Source organism: Parus major, chromosome 2 (genome assembly GCF_001522545.3).
Source record: "Parus major isolate Abel chromosome 2, Parus_major1.1, whole genome shotgun sequence".
NCBI classification, from domain to species: domain Eukaryota; kingdom Metazoa; phylum Chordata; class Aves; order Passeriformes; family Paridae; genus Parus; species Parus major.
In genome coordinates this window covers 130,031,071-130,048,513 of record NC_031769.1, presented here as the reverse complement: position 1 = coordinate 130,048,513, position 17,443 = coordinate 130,031,071, and the positions used below count along the sequence as shown (strand labels likewise).

General features: G+C 36.8%; 1 protein-coding gene across 5 annotated transcripts in view; it reads left to right on the top strand.

The window, feature by feature from the left end:
* The window catches only part of RGS22 (regulator of G protein signaling 22), a 59,960-nt gene that overhangs the window by 28,005 nt on the left and 14,512 nt on the right, over positions 1 to 17,443 (top strand). For 4 of the 5 annotated variants that reach the window (XR_004496187.1, XM_033512361.1, XM_033512360.1 and 1 more), the window contains 6 exons: positions 5,321 to 5,515; positions 10,100 to 10,192; positions 10,686 to 10,834; positions 13,905 to 14,067; positions 14,686 to 14,844; positions 16,697 to 16,759. Coding sequence is in view for 4 of the 5 variants with exons in the window: in XM_033512361.1 (XP_033368252.1) it covers positions 5,321 to 5,515; positions 10,100 to 10,192; positions 10,686 to 10,834; positions 13,905 to 14,067; positions 14,686 to 14,844; positions 16,697 to 16,759 (822 nt within the window). In the remaining variant the exon portion in view is untranslated. The remainder of the gene's footprint in view (positions 1 to 5,320; positions 5,516 to 10,099; positions 10,193 to 10,685; positions 10,835 to 13,904; positions 14,068 to 14,685; positions 14,845 to 16,696; positions 16,760 to 17,443) is intronic. The other variant, XM_033512359.1, reaches the window with a different exon arrangement.

The following is a 17,443-nucleotide window of genomic DNA, read 5'->3' as shown; positions in this document are numbered from 1 at the left end:
GGGTTAGAATTGCAGATCTCATAGTACAGACCTCAGAGAACAACCTCTATAATGAAAATTGATCTTTGTTGGCCCTTTTTGATTGTTATGATTGTCAGGGCATCATTCTTATCTTTCCCATGGTTGTCATCCCCTAAATAGATTTTTAGACCCTCATTTGATGTTAAGTGGTGATTTTAAGTGATGTTAAGTGTTATTTCCTATAAAAGAGTATTTTAATTGAACATGCACTTAGCTGACAGTGGTGCTGAAGGCAGAGTAGATTGGTTCCATCAGAGAAAGAAACTGCAACAGTGTAATATAATTAGAACTACGAAGAACTTTTAAAATCGCTTTGTGGAATTTTGGTCTGATTTTCCTCTATAAAACTTGTGTAGGAGTATACCCTATCTGCATGTTTCAATTTGTACTGTAATAGAGAAAAGCTTCTTCACCTATCATTGTAACAAATATCTGTAGAGAGCAGGTGAGAGTAATCTCTTTATATGACATGTTCCTGAGCATCTGGACATCCCTGAATTTGAAGTCTTGAAGTCTTCTTTTCCTTCTTGGAGGTTTGGGAAAATGGCAGAATTTTGCATATTTGTCCAGAATTCTCATCTGAATCGGTGTTGTTTGTAACAGAAATTCCAAGTAGAGGCCAAGGCATGGATTCCTCCCTCTCTTCTGTCTCTATACTGCTACCCTATTTAGTTGTTTGCCCCTCCAGTTATGGCCTGAGGCTGTGGGCAACTGAATGTCCCCTTAAGTCTGACTGTCTCTTGTATCCATCCATGTGTGTGGCTGGGGACCTCCTCACAGCAGATATGCAAGTTGACCATATCCAGTCTGTGTCACCGTTTTCCTACGTATTTTATTGCAGGCCAAAACTTAGCTTATAGTCCCTGATGGTTTTCATTTTGGTTTCATTTCACACCGGTTTACATTCTTTTTGCAGTGGTTGCATGGCTGAAAATTTAAGGCCCAGGTCTTTTTTACTAATCTTATTTCCAGTGCTGGCCTGGTGGTGACAGCAGAACATCATACAATCATTGTTACCAGGCAATTGCAGACAGTACATCCACACAGCCGTGAAAGTAAATACATCAAAACGAAATATGTGAAACTGTTCCATTAGCATAACTAACAGCTGAAATGTAACATAACAAATCAACACATGTGCTGCAACATTTGGTATCATTCTCAAGCTTGCCTTTTAAGGCTGCAGAAAAATTATACTTGTTTTCATTGGAACACCGTAAAGAGTCAAGCTGCACCCAATCTACAGAGTCTGCTTACGGAAAGGATGCCTTCCCAAATTCTGCACTCACCTTTGGCACAAGAAGACAGTTGCTCCAAATACTCCTAAGAGAATGTGAATCAGATTCACATGACACATTGTCATATATATTTTACTGTTTATTACAGAAAGGGACATGTATAGACAAATAGAGTGTTCCATATGTGTGCTGCCTGCTTCCTGTTAGAAACAAGAACAAACCTTGTTTCATTTGTTGGGCACTGCTATTTCAGCAATAAAATAAAATAGAGTAATAAGATGCTTTCCAAGGTATATATGCATTCACCTGGGGAAAGAAACCACACTGAGAATGAAATCTGATGGATAAGAACAATGACAAGTACCAGTAATCATCCAGGAACATACATGATTATTCACTGTAAATATATGCACAGGAGTGTAAAAAAATTTGAAAATTAAACCAATAAAGAAACATACAATGTCAGGTTTTAATTTTAAAAAAAAGTTATTTAGAACTAGAAAATTTAATACAGTTGTAAAAAACACAATATTTTAATTCTAGAATCAATTCAGATAAAGGGAGCCCTCATTACTGTGGACTTTTAGGGTCAGATACAAGATTTATAATAGTGGGAAGCGATGATGGAGGTTAAGGCAGTTTAGCCTCTCTGTTTAACACCAGCCAGTGCATTGCATTCTTCCATCATATGATTCTGCCAAGCAGCTGCACAAGCCCCTCGTTTAGATCAGAGCAATATTCATTCCTTTGGGCAGCAGTACAAAGCACTTGGACTTAAATCTTTCTCGCATTTCTTGCTTCACTCCAGTCATTCTGAAATTGCTTATCAAAGCCTTCTCATCTGGGGATGAATTCACACCAGACCCCAAGGCCTATACAATCCCTGATTTGGAAAGTCATAAATGAGGCCAAAGTCTTAATCTGAATTTTGTAACCATTTTGTATAATCAGGTTTGTGCGATTTTAAGTAATTCCATTATGCAAACTGACCAAATTTCCAGATAAGGTTTGGATTCATCACATATTTACATTTATAGGAGAATTTATAGCTGGCAGCTAGAAAAATTATTGTGTTTTTCAATAGGAACAAAACAATGGATCAACAAAGCTTGATATGCACTTGATGTCATATGCTTCAGATTTTTGTATGAATATTTTTACCTATAAGTTCATTTAATGTAATTTTTCCTGTTGATCCCATAGGATATTGACCAATATAACAGTTTCAATATTCCATGAGAATGAGAAAACCTCAGGAATTCCATGACATGGGGATAAAACGAGGCTATGATCATTACTTTTTATAAAATGTGTCTTGCAAACAGCGTTGCCCTGTGTTGAAGGCTATGAACAGACACTTTTCCTCTTTTTGACATGTCTAGAACTCTTCTCAGTTTTTTTTTCCTGCAGTCCTCGCAATCAAATCTGTGCAGATTTAGAGAGGCACCTCAACTCTGTGCAAGGGACACAGGGATAAAAGCTACTTCTCATTTCTCTCCTACCTGTAAATGCAGACGTATTCACTTACTTGGTTAAATGGGTCAAATCCCATTGCAATGGATTCTTATGAGAATTCAAATAAAAAGATGCCAAACCCTGACACTGTAAATATGCATCCTTCAAATGAAGAGGCCATAATGATTACACCACTGAGGGTCTGGTTCTTTGAGTTTGGGTAAGTACATTCCTCTAGCTAGCTTAACCACTTCTAAATTTTTCCTTCATGTGTATTGCCTGCCCTAACTATTGGTTCTGGAGAAAAATGTCTGTCTTTACTATGTTCTGGTTTTGCATGTGAAATGAAAAAGAACTGGGGACAGCTCTGCAGGTAGAGCAGCCTACAAAAGCAGTCCCTAATGTGGCAATATACTACAACAGCATTCATGTGAGCAGATTGTCAATAGCTTTTGGTCAACATTTCTTGGTCTGGACAATTTTTAACTTGGTAGGCTGATATTTTTTGCCAACTCTAAAGAAGAGTAGCAAATATACTCAGGTTAACCTATTTCATACAAGATCATTGGGAAAGGGAATTCCAGCCAAGAAACTAGTGGTGTGTTTGTTTTTATTTTATTCTTAAAACTATGCTCAAATGATCACTCTTTTAAGGAACCAGATCAATTTGTGCTGAAATATTGAGGACCTCTTTTTGAAGCTTCTTATTATTTTACAGATCCCTTGTGTGGTAAGTCATAACAGGTGGAGTAACGTAGTCCTAATGACAACTGAAATGGTTAGCACCTTTTTAAAAAGGCTATTTTGAAAAATACCACATCTTGATATCATTGGACTTGTCCCTTCTAATTTGGCTGATTTTATATATTAAATGTTTTGGATCAGAGTAAACATGATTTAGCTGAAACTTTCCTAGTGTTAGGGCTCTTCGAAGTATCATTCAACTTTTGAAATCTATTTAAAGCTGTTAAATTTAAATGTACTTAGGGATTTACCGAGAAGGGTTTAATTTAGGATAAATACAGTCTTGTTTTCAGGTAAGACTCTCCCCGTGGATCTTCTATTTCTCTTACACCTTGCACCTGCATATCATTATTGCACTGATAATAGTAGGCACAGTAGGCACAGACCATCTTTGTTTGCAGGGAAAATATAGACACGTGGAAAGAGTGTAGAATCCTGCCTGCACAATAAATACAGTAATCATAACAAGAGCTAACTGGGGGATGGATGTCAGCCATCACAGCCCTATATTCCTCAGTGACCTAATACCAGGAGAATCTAAAGGGTTTGTTTCAAATTGTAAAGGTCCAAAATAATGGGGGTATATCTATTGCTGTTTGAAAGAGAGAGTCTAATAAATAAGCATTTAATTTAAAACAAACAGAAACATAGTTAATTAATGTACTCAAACATTATTCCTTTGTGCTTGAAATCTAAGAACACCAGTGTTTTACTGCTGCCTGAACACAGAGTAAATGTATTATTTTCTTCTCTTCTATTGCTTTGTACATCTACTAGTTACAGATGGATTTTAGCAACTTAGGGAAAATAAGAATTATCAGAATCCTGAATTCTTCATTGTCAAACCTGTGATAATAAATAGTGAAAATGGACTTGTGAATGCTATCCTAGAGAGAAATTCTGATTTGTGCTACTAATCTGATCCCTGACTGTATGTTTAAAATATAGTTAGACTTCCACAATATGAAGAAGAGAAAATATTTATAAGGATATGAAATATATTTTGGCAGCATCTTTTTTTACTTGAGTTCCTAGCTGAAGTCAGAATCTTGAAGTTTTAGAAAACTATTTTGGAATATCTTCTTCTGAGATATTCCTGGAAAACAAATGTTTTACTCTAAGTTTTCAATAATCATTTTCATAGCATAATTTACAGAACATTTAGAAAACAAGAGTTTTACATAGGGGACTGTATGAAAAAATAAAATTGAAATACATAACATTACTCTGTGCTTTAAGGATGAGCTGTATGGGAGAAGGAAATATCCTGCAGGTTCAGTTTTCTGCTTCTTGTGCATGTTGAATGGCAAACTCTGTGCTTCAGATATGAAGCATGTTGTGATTCTTGTTTTGGTAAGGGCTTAGACCTTAGCTGTGCAGTGATGTCTTCTGCATGGATCCCATACTATGATAAGAGTCTCACCATTGTCAAAAAACTAAATAAGTGAACCTCCACACAAAATGAAATAGTATAATTTTTCATTAGTTTTAACCTCAAATTTACAAATTACATCTCTTTGAAGAAGTAAGATGCCTTCACTAATTGGCCCAGCACATATTCTTCAAAACAACAGTGGGACTTCATGAAGAGTGCAGTTGCTGTAATAATTATTACAGTGATTATCTGAATCTAAGTGTCAGCCAAATCTATCCAAGTGAAAATTGCATTAACCATTTTAATGAGTAAGAGTAAAAATGGCAGGGAGATCCATTATGCCAATAACTGAATTTTGGACTAATACTAATTCTGAACATACAGCTGGGCAGTGAGGAACAAATAGGCATTAATTCTCTCCTTCAAAGGTCTGTGGCCATTGAAATGGATGATGGCTAAGATACTGTTTTCTTCTGTTTTATTGTAGTTCCTTTATGCAAATTACATTGCTCCATCTGCCAGTATGGACATTGGACTTAATCAGAATAAGAAAAACATGATTTATCACAAAATTCACCCAGCTTTTGAGGATCTTTTTGACACAGCAGAAGAACATATCCTCGCTATTCTACTGGAACCATGGATGAAGATGGTGGAAGCAGATGAATACACTTATAGAAAGGTAATATCTGGATGGCACCATGAAAAATTCTTATTTCAGGGAAGAAAATCAAAAGAGGATTCATATGCAAACCTGTTGTATTTATACTCAGGAAGGGAGAAGTATTAAAGATGATTTACTTCTTTCCATCCTGATATGTGGAAATCCGCTGAGCTTCTTGTAGAGAGTAGACTTCTCATCTGAAAGGAAAGTGTGGGCTTCATAGACTCCTTGGCCTGTGAACTGGGGAGGAGCACATCTTGCTGTGGTAAAACTCTGATCTCAGGAAGTTTCAAGTTTCTGCAATTGTACCATTGATCAGAAGTAATTTTTTTATGATGGATTTCCCACAAGCACTCTCTGTTTTTAATGATGAGCACATAGTAAGGTGATTTTTTAGAATGTCAGTGCAGTGACAGTAGGTATTTCCAGTGTTCAGAATTTAAGTGCGGCTACTGCTAGCATAGAGGAAATGTGATGTGGTGATTCAGCTGTATTTGCCCCAAACACTTTTTAGATTGCTGCTCTAAAAAAGTGACTCAGAGGTGTAGTCAGTTCTAATCCCAAAATGTTCTGAAAGCTTGAATTGAGCATTCTTGTGGAGGTCAGAGGAGATGGCTGCAATCTTGGCTGTGCCTTTGACAAATAACAAGAAATGGTGATGACAATGGCAGGTGCTATGGCTCTCTGTTCTTTGTAAACTTACCTACAAGTTGCTAGCTGTATGTCAAACTCCTTCTGGGTGCCACAATACAAGAAAGATATAAAGCTATTGGAAGGTGTCCAGAGGAGGACTATGAAGATGGTGAAGGGCCTTGAGGGGAAGACTACGAGTCCTGAGGTCACTTAGTCAGCCTGGAGAAGAAGAGATTGAGGTGGTCTAGAGGCACCAATCTCTTCTCTGTGGTGCCCAGTGACAGGCCCCAAGGGAATGGCCTGAAGTTGTGTCAGAGGAGGTTTAGGTAGGATATTAGGAAAAATTCTTTCACCCAGAGGGTGGCTGGGCACTGGAGCAGGCTCCCCAGGCCAAGCACCAAGCCTGACAGAGTTCAAGAAGTGCTTGGACAATGATCTGGGGCACATGGTGTGCCTCTGGGGGGCTATATCCTGTGCAGTATCAGGACTTGGACTCAATTATCCTTGTATGTCCTTTCTAACTGAGGATACTCTAGATTCCATGATCCTGATTTCAGTTTTTAGCATCTCTCTTGGATATGGAAGGAGAAACTTACAGAGGGGAATCAGAAGTTAGAGGGCAGGAAGTTAGTTCTTTGGCAGGAAGTTCTTTCTCCTGTTATTCTTCACTATGACCTTAGATGAAGCATGTCCAATTTATAGGAAATATCATCACTTGTCAGCTTGTAATAACATGCCCACATTGCCCCTCCGCAAAATATTTTGAAATCCTTTGCAGACGTTTTGTAGTACAGTGTATTTTTGGTTCTATATCATGCATGCATGTAAGAACAACTAGATGAATAGATCCTAAAATCAAAGTTGAGAATGGTCTTCTAAGCCTGTTAGGTGGTGATCAGTATTAGAGAATGGAGTATAAGAACAGGAAAGAAACATAGAACCATATTTAGCACTTTGCAAACAAAGAATTCCATAGAACAGAGATTCTTATCCACATTTTTTATTTTAATAGTCTTTGATGAGGTTATTTTTCCCCCATGGGTTTCTGTAAAATGTATCTTGAGTGATGTATCTTCAGCTTCACTACAGAAGTGGGTTTCATGGTTTAGTCAAGCCATATGAGAAGAAAATGCATATCTTGATTTGTTTGCAAACCCCTTCCTGATAATTTCACCTGGTGCCCTAGTTCTGTATGTCATAAGGAACAAGTAAACAATTGCTATCTTGTCCTATTCTCAATATTGTTATGCTTTTACAAGTTTCTGTTATATTCCACTTCAGTTAGATCTCTTTGAAACTTAAGAATCCTAGACACTTTGACCTCTCCTCCTACAGAAGGTGTTCCATACCTTTGTTGCACTTACTGCCCCATCTGTATTACTTTATATTCTTTTGATGAGATGCAAGCAATACTCAAGGTCTGCATGCACTAAGGATCATCTAGTGGCAGAACCATGTTTTCTGTTGTACTTTTCTCCGTTCCTAATTGGTCCTTATCGTTCTAATTGCCTTTTGACTCCTGGTGAACTTTGAGTGGATGTGCAAAATGTGAGCTAATAGACATCTGCAATGGTTCCAAGATTTTCTTCCCAAGTAATAACTACTAATGGAAAGCCCTAATTTGGAGCTCACTGGAATGACTTAATGTTTATTATCGTTGAATTCAGCTGGCCTTTTATCACGCAGATGCTAAAGTGTCCTGCTATCCTGCAGCTTTTCACAGTCAATTTAATTTTTTGCTCTGTGGAATAATTTTGCAAACTTTGTTGCCTCTTCACTCACCTCCTTTTTCAGATAGTTTCGGAATGTTTAAGAAACAACCTCAGTGCAGGTCCCTGTGAGACTCCAACAGGAACCCCACCCCATAATGAAAGTTATTTATTTCTTTGGTTTTGATTTTCTACCTTGTAATTAATTCACGAGGGGACTTTCCCTCTCATCCTGTGATAACATAATATCCTTTAGAAACTTTGAAACTTTGAGAGTCTTAGTGAAATGAAATATAGTAATCCAAACACATCTGTAAAATATTTTCTTTGCTTTTCCACGTCTTTTCTAACCTTTCAGATAAATTATTTTTTCTAAACTATTTCAGCTATAATTCTTTATAACCTGCAGTGCACCTTAGAATTGACTGATACTTTTCATGAATCTGAAATTTTATGTCCTTTCTATCAGACTAGTTTTAGTCTTTTGCAACTGTGTATTTTCTGTGCTCTATAAGAGCTGTCTAGTGTCTATTGCTGGTCCTCACTGAGTGCTCAGCACAGCTCTTATACACCGTTTTTGCATTAAAAGGAGCCTGCTTTTGAGCTCTCTGTTTTCACTGCTTCTAGTAAAAAGTAAGAATTGAAGAAATATACTTTGCAGTTAATATGTATGTCAGTTTATATCTCCTTGAATTAAGCACAGGATAATCTATTGCCCTTTCAGTTTGGAGGATGCGTTACTTTGCAAGAGAAGTTATGTGCAGACTTCCCAGTGCTCTAATAACACAAAGATATTAATCTGAGCATGAAAAAACCAACTAAATCCTTTTGACGGCAGAATACAAGTGTTTGTGAAAAGTTACAATACACAGACATAAAATGACCTGTTCTAGGAGGCACTAGAGTCTCTTTGTACTAGGTGCAGGCTGATAGTTAGGCACACTCCTTCCCAAGCACAAAGACAACGTCTGCTTTGTATTTCGTTCAGTCCCTGGCTCTAGTCTTCCCCTTTGTTCTACTCTATAGCAGAACATATTTGGCCCATAATGAAACAAGGTATTTTATCAAGAATTAGGTGAGTCCAAAATTGTTTATTTGGGACATGTTCAATATATCTATATCTGTGTTTTTCTTTAAATGAAAGATGAAATCAGGAGAGTTTCTTTTTACCTTTGACTCTTGTTCTGCCTCTATCTACTTTCTCTTTAAACTTTATGAAAAATGTTCTATTATTTTACTATTTAATTTTAAACTGTATTTTCTTTTAAGAGAAGGGATAGCCCAAAGCACTTTATAACAATGGAATAAAGTTAAATTGAGCTTGAAGACATTCAGATAACACAGTGATTAGTGTGGTATTCACATTTAGATGAAAATATCAAAAATATCAATCTAAACATTCTTTTCTCTCTCTTAACATAAACACTTGTATAAGATAATCACAGCTTTCTAATCTTTGTAATGGGTATGCAGATCAGTGTAAGGCATTAGCTCGATTTTGCTAAATATCCTAAAATCTGCATTCAAATGGTTTAGTCACCCAGGAGGATCACCAAATATCTCTTTCACAGTTACAGATTGTACATAGCATGAATAACTGCCGTAGCTGCATACAACTTCTAATTAAGTTTAAAAATACCAACTTCATGAATTCAAATCACACACAGTTAATAATTTAAGAAAGAGGACAAGACTGAAAGTCAGAAATCTTTCATCTTTATTGTTTAGATATTTTAACATCTTTCTCACCTTAAATTTCTGTTTCTCCAAATCTGTGGCACTCTGTCTTCTTGATATTTCCCATTGAGAGTCCTAGTTCTAAGAACTGTTTTTCTGCTTCTCTGTGGCAGTTTGACATACAATTTGCTGTCACAGGCAATCAGGTATACCTGACCCAATATACACAATATAATATACGCACAATATATACATGATAATATACATGATATATTATGTACACATTAGAATTTAGCAATTTTTTGAATCAAAGTTATTGGCTTAAATTTATAGTTAGGTTATTTAGTAGTATTCTGCAGAAATCTGCATCTGATCCTGCAAAGATGGGAAAATCTTGCTTTACCAGAGCTATTGATAGAATTGTTTGTCATGAGAATGTGACTTCTTGTCTCTTCTAAACATCAGTTTCATTACTGGCAAATGTATTCTTTTATGTCCACTGTCACTGGCAAAGTGCCCATGTAGTTCTACATCTTTCTATAATGTGTACTGTAGGGGTGATACAAGATATTATTTTTATTAGGTGGAGTTGGTGGAAGAAACTCAACAGCTGGACTCCGTGTACTTTAGAGAGCTCCAGGCTTTGCATCAAGTGAGTAGTTCCAAGAAGGATGAGGTAAGACAAGTACCTACTAACAAAAACAAACACTTTCTTTGTCAGAGAGGGTTCACACTTTGAGTATCAGCAATGAAAGGCTGAGCAGATGCTATTTTGGAGAAGCAAATAGTCTGATTTCTACCATTCATTTTGGGGACTGATTGACAGCCATTGTGTTAATTAGATACACAGGTCTTCTGTTAGTTCCATCAACATCAGACCTAAAGTCTGTGGAATGTATTTTGGGCCCTTACTCTTGAGTAAACACCTCCATTTCAAGTGAATTACAGGTATTTATTGGATTATTTGATTATGGAACCTGAAGACAATGATATGTTTAAAACAAACAGAAAAGTAAAGCTTACTAGGAGCTGGAGCCTTAAATGAATTTATTTTCTCAGTGATTAGAAAGCTGTTTTACAGATAGATTATCTAATGCAAGGATTATTAGAGTGAGAAAAATACAGAGGTAAAAAAACAGTTATGCAAGCAAAACAATTTCTCCCCTCAGGGTCCGGTTGCTGACACAGGGGCACTTGTAGAAGATCAGAATTTCCATCAAGCTCCCAAAGAATTGGCAGGTCCTAATCTATCTGACCTGATCCATGACAAAAAGAAGTTAGAACAGTTCCGGGCTTTTCTTAATAAGCATTCTGCTAGGTAGGTTTCTTCATTATTATTATTTTACCTGTTTCTAAGTTCAAAAGAAATATTTGCTAATGATCTTGGCAATCTAAATGTTGACAGATTTTAGTTTTTTAAAATATGTTTGTGCATATTTATGAAACACGCAGAAATATTGTTCAGATAACTGAATTATCTTAACATGTTTGGGGTAAAAATTCTCCTGTCAAAACATATTTGTATTACAGTTCTGCTTTGATTTGTGGCAAACCCGAGTAGAACAATTAGCCTATAATGAGTAAAATTTTCTCTTTTTTAGTACAGATTCAATTCAGTACATTTTAAAAATTAAAGCTGGTTATTATAAAAACGTACAAATAGGAAACAGTCATATTATTCTCACAGTGTGACAGCAACCACGGTTTTGTGTTTGCTGAACAGATTTAAGTACTAGCTTGTGGCAGATACAATCTTAGGCAGGGTCTTTGAAAAAGTGAGCCTGTTTGTTTTAAAAGATCTAAACAGAAGGTGACACTTTTTCTTTTGTCTTAAAATTGTCACTTCCTTCCTTTAATTTGGCTTCCCATGAGTTGATGCTTTGCATATTGGCTGTTGCTTCTAGTCAAGCACTGCTATAGTTTTACATTGGATATTGGTCATCCTTTTCAGAAGTGCCCAGAAAGGGGCACCTGGCACAAAACTCCTCTGGCCAAGACTCAGTGTCATCACTTCTGCTTATCATCACATAGGCTCCCTCTGTAGTCAGAGAGAGAAATATACACTTCTGGACACAATATTCCTAATTCTGAAGGTGACATCTAAAACTAATTTGGATGGATCATTCCTAAGATTATTGACTACAAAAGGATGGCAGATAATGAGTTCAGATGGAAATTCTTATGGTATAGCTGCCTATTTCTGAGTTAGTTGTCTAGAGAAGTGATCTCCAAACTTTTTGCAAAAAGTAAAAACTTTTTGAGCATGGAACCCTAGTGTATATATGTATCTATACAAAAGAAAAAAATAAAATATAATATTTATTAATACTATCTATTATTTTAATATATTAAATAGAATATATCAAAACATTATATAGAATAATATATAATAAACATTAAATATTATATATATAACACAATAAAGATTTTAAAAATGTAATACGCTATATACATGTGTTACTAAAATTTTAAAATTTTCTTCATGCCTCTCAACAAATGGTCTTGCACACCCCCTTCACACATTGCAGTTAAGAGACCAATAGTCTTGAGTTCCTCTCTAACTTGGTAGGAATCAGCAGGTAACAGGTCATGGACAGGTATGCCGAATTGCCCCTGGTATTTCTTGCTTCTTTGTTAATCACACACAAGTCCTATCTTACATGGTAGAGCCAGGCAGAGAAATGTTTAATTTATGGAGTATTTTTTTTTAAAATCTTTTTTGTAAACCTTTACAATGAAGAAAAACATTTGAAAAAGTCTAACCAAAGTGTTTTAGCAATGGGTCCAGACTAGTTACTCTGGAGTCCAGCTGGCACACTACAATAAAGGTGCTTAATGGTAGTATAAGCTGAAGGAATCTTAGAACTAATGCAGTCTGGAAAATTTCAGAAAAAAACAACAAACACGTCATTTGCCTTTTCATCAAAACTTATGGTTCCGATAATGTCCCCTTGTAAGTGATCCAAGTTTCAGGGAAGGACAGGCTGCTGAGTACCTGCACACAATAGCTGGTAAGAAACTAAACAAAACTCCATTAATTAATACTTCGTTAAATATATAAGATATATTCACACAACTGCAGGACAATTTGTGTTAGTTTGGGTTAGTGAATTACCACTCATTACTCTCGCCAGGCTAATTGACTATGGATATGCTCCTGATGCAGTGTGACAGGATAAGCTACCACTAAGTGGTTTATCTAACACGCTTGAAGTTTATATATTTTACTTTTTAAAAAGATGCACATATTTGGTCAGTTGTCATAGGTAGATGCCAAGGAGTTACTCCATTAACCACACTAATTTGGATCACTTGGATTTGGGTGAACTTAGTCATGTTGTGATGAACTAGCAAATGAAAGAATTTCAGTCTCTGTAGAGCTTAGGGTTCTGTAAGGGTCTCAAAAGACTTTTGAAAGGAGAACATCTGTTCTTAAATCAGTCAGGTGCTTTTGAACATTTTACTCATAGATTAATGTTTTGAAAAAGCCAGTTATTAACCAAATGGAAAACTGAAACAGATTTGTCTGATTTCAATGCTTCATATTTCCTGCTGCAAATACAGTGAATATATTCACTAAAATGCTCATGGAACTTCAGCTAATAACATACTGTCAGAAAACAGTCAAATAAACCGAAATTGTAGATGTAATTTATTCTGTTGTCAATGAGTGGTCTAAAACCATTCTATGATTCTATGAAAACAAACTTAAATTTATAGTGTACACTGAAATATTATGAACAATATATAGATTGAGAATTGCATCATTGAAATGATTTGTCACTGACTATGACTAATGAAATAAGTAGTAGAATTGGTAATTTATGAGAAGGCAGCCCACAAAAAGCCCTGGAAACAAATTTTGCCATTAATTGTTTTTATCTGCTTAGCTGCAGACTGATTTAAACTCTAGCACTTCACATGTGGCAGGAAGGGGGTGATTTCTTGGGCTGATGTTCCCAGCTGTCATCCCTGCTCCTTTCTCAGGCGATATAACAAGGAGGCAGAGCAGGAAGTGTCAGCGCATTTCTCAGTGGCTCGCAACCTCAGTACTGATTCAAAATCTCATCTGTTACATCATTTATTCTCTCTGTGAGCTCTGCACTATGGTTTTGGTTCACAGACCCTGCTGGGTTTAGCAGCGGTGTATTGAGGAGGTTTCTCCTTTCAGGGTACCCCCAGAGGGCACCCTAAGCGAGATCTCTAAGATGTAAGTTTGTTCTGCCTGTTCAGCAAGTGAGAAAAAATGACATAAAATTTCAGCCCAATCTGACCCGGTATTTTGGGCTTGAATACTTTGGTGGCTTGTGGTTAAACTAATAATGCCCTAGAATGCTGATGAAATTAACTCAATATTGAAATAATATTCTGTTTAAATTTGTTTGTAGCATGGATCTCATGTGCTGGCTAGATATTGAAGAGTTCAGAAAGATGCTCCACACAGATAAAGAAAAAAGTGATGAAAAATCCAAAGACATTAAAACCAAGTACTTAAACAACAAGTACTTCTTTGGACCCAACAGCCCAGCTACCAGAGAACAACAAGAAAAGGTAGCAGTTACAGAACCATACATAAAGAACAATCACTGTGACTGTAACTGAGATAAAAATCCACAAGTGGGTTTGCTCCAGCTTTTCCCCAAGCTACCTCCTCAAATCTTAACTATATTTTTAGCCAGAAATCTGGTTCTATTCTGATTGTATAGGTCCCTTCTTTTCTGTTCAGGCTTTTTCCTCCCTACCTCTTACAGAACATCTCTCTTAAACTATGACCTGAGACCACAGCCAGAGCATGCACAAGACAGCTCAGAAAAAGTGTAAAAAATTACTTTCAGGCACAGTGACTTGTTCCAGCTTTCTATTTTAGTATGTCACTAAAGCCACAGACAGCAAGTCTGAGCTGTGGTACTCTGATATATCTTGATACTTAGGCAATTTACTTGGTCAAGCTGGGGTATTATTTGCCAGAGTCTGTATCCTATTATAGGTAGGGACAAACGTAATCTGTTCCCTTTTATGAAAAGTACATATGAGCCTTGGGTAAGCATGCATTAAGTGCCTTGCTTACAGTTAAGCTCATGCTTTGCTAAATCAAGGATGTAGAGAGATAAAGGACTTTTGGTATACACAAAAGTTTATGTCATGTGTTATTGTATTTGGATTGCTTAGCTAATGCATTCAGGTGGAGGAAGGAGACAAAGCCTTCGTGATCAGCTTTCGACAGCGGTTCTGCTAGAAGTTCAGCAATGCACCCAGAAGAGATTAGAAAAACAATGGCTGCCATTGTTCCTGGCAGATGAACACCATGGGGTGGAGGGACAAGCAGAGGTAATTTTTTAACAACGGCAACACATACAGGCATTGTTTTTTGTTTGGCTCATAATTTACCACTGGGATGAGAGTTCAGAGGAAAAGAGTTCAGAGGAAAAGCAACCCACAACTTACTTCCAGTTTACACTGAAAGAGATGCTGTAGCATATACAGGTTGAAACATTTATCTTGATAGGTATGAAGGCAGTTCATCTGAAGGCTTAGTTTAGTTGACAGTATTATTGTTAGATCCTAAATCTGAAGGAGCTGTTGTCAGCTCTGCTGCCAGCCAGGCTTCCAGGAGTGTGACCTAATTTGTGCTCTAGTGCTACACTCTCCCTATGCCATTTTACCTTAGTAAAGGCAAAATAAAGTTGCAAAAATACTTGCAAAATACAGTTGCACACTGCTTTGTGTAAAGAATTTTCCCAAGGGGACCAGAATACAAGCAAATAAGTGAGCTTCCCATGCTGTAATTCTTTCTCTTACGCTGTTCACATTCTCCCACCTGGAACTGCAGTGCCTGTAGAATAGACTTCAGGACTTGTGAAATTCTTCTGAGTGGGGAGGTTAAGTCCTACAAGCCTCGCTCCAGTTGGTTACTTCAAAAAGTTTCCAAATGCTGGGAGTGAGGAGCCTTTCACTCCTGCTGGTTCATTAGAAAGACTGAGGAATGGGCAGAGTTAACATCTGCCTTTCATGAGTGCCCCTGTGGCCGTGATCCATGTAAGGGGATCATCCTGCTAATGACAGATGCAAAGACTTGGTGTTTTGCACTTCCACAACAGCTCTCACATGTGAATGTCATAGCAGAAGAAAACTTCATAGTTCCACCAAGCAGACGCATATGCAACTGCATTAATTCATAAAAATTGTTTTCTATCATCTTTATAACATCATGAAGGTTGTCAGAAGTGTTGTCAGGAGTGCATATACACAGAATATTTTCCATGGATTCAGAGCACTAAGCAATCTGAAAAGTATAGGTTTTAATAAGAGAAACTGTAATTTTAATAATGATTATGTAAATTAAATTTTAAAAAATACTAACCCTCTGCCTTTTTTAGCTGAACTCTGCCTCCTTTATCCTTCTTTAGCCCTGGCAGAAGACCAAGCAATAAGGCTAAGCTGCTTCCAGGTCTGGAAGCTAACTCATGCCTCTTTTTGCACCTGCTGCACTGTGTTGGCAGGGAGATTAGCCCAAGGAGTTTAGAAAATGCTGTATTCAACTCAAATAAACAGTTTACAGGAAATACATACTTCTAATGAGCTTTAAGTCTTTTCCCAGCTCCATTTATGTCCAATCACTCTTTTCTCTTTCTTATTGAAAATTCAGAGGATGAAAAGATTCTTTGAAGAAAGTATTTCAGAAGAAGTGAAACCAGATGATATTCTCCACTGGCTTAATGTTTCACAGGGACAAACAGTGTGGGCATGCTATGTAGTCCTTATTCAGAAAACCTGCCCTTTGTTTGAGGTGTAATTTAGCTACAAAGATCAAGTCTGTATTTCTGATACAGCTGTACAAAGTAACTACAAACATTTCATACTAAAAAAAAATCAAACCTAAAATTTTTTCCTCACATAAGTGGTCCTTCAGAATTTTATGGGTAAACTCCACCACCAGTGGAGTGCACAGTTTGACTGCTATTGCCTCTAGTCTTCTCTAATTCCCCAGTCTTAATGAGCAGGTGCTCATTTACAGCTGAAGAAGGGATGGCATTCTGTGTGGGTCCACAATAAGTTTCAGACATAAAATCCATAAGAAGACATATGAACTCTTCTACCACTGTGGTCTTAATCATTAAAAGGCTGTCCAGAAAACAAGAATATTAAAAAAATAAAATAATAATCTTTTGTTATGCTATAGGTAAGGGACATAGCTGAAGATCTTTCACACAAAGACCAGCAAAAGAAAACCATGATGCGGAAGGCAAGTGAACTTTACTATGTCTCTTGTGTCTGCAGTTTCACACATTTGGACCTTGCACACTCTTCACAATTTCCTTGTTGACAGTATGAGGCCCCAACGTAATGCTGTTAAAAGCAGTCATGACTGTACTGGTTACAGTGGACTGATTACTCACATTACTCCTAAATTTAGCTCCCTGCTGGATGTTCACGGCAAATTTCTCTCTCTTCTGGAGAGGTCATATGTGAAAATAAAGTTCTCTTGTCCCGGGCTTTGGAGCACTATTAACACTCCTCAGATGAATATTGTACCTTTAATTCACATTTATCTGTATTTTGCATGCAGTGGACTTATTTGGATAAGCTGTTCATTCCAGCATCTGGTAGTTTATTTATTATTGCAAGTGGATTACGTGCAGACACAAAAGGGAATGTGAAGTATGCAGCAGAGTGGGCAGGTTTAATCATATCTCACAGTATCTGTTTCATTTAGAATTGTATTTTAATCTCACAGCACTGAGATAATATCAAATTTAAACTTTTTAAACCTTTGTAATAATACATTTCATCAGATGTTTGCCAGTTTTTTCCGTCTTAAAGAGCAGTGAACTTTTTGTGATTGCCAGCATACAAGTTGTGTACATTTGTTCAGTTGAACTTTTATTGTCTGTTGAAATCAAACTAGAGACCCGGTCACCAATTATCC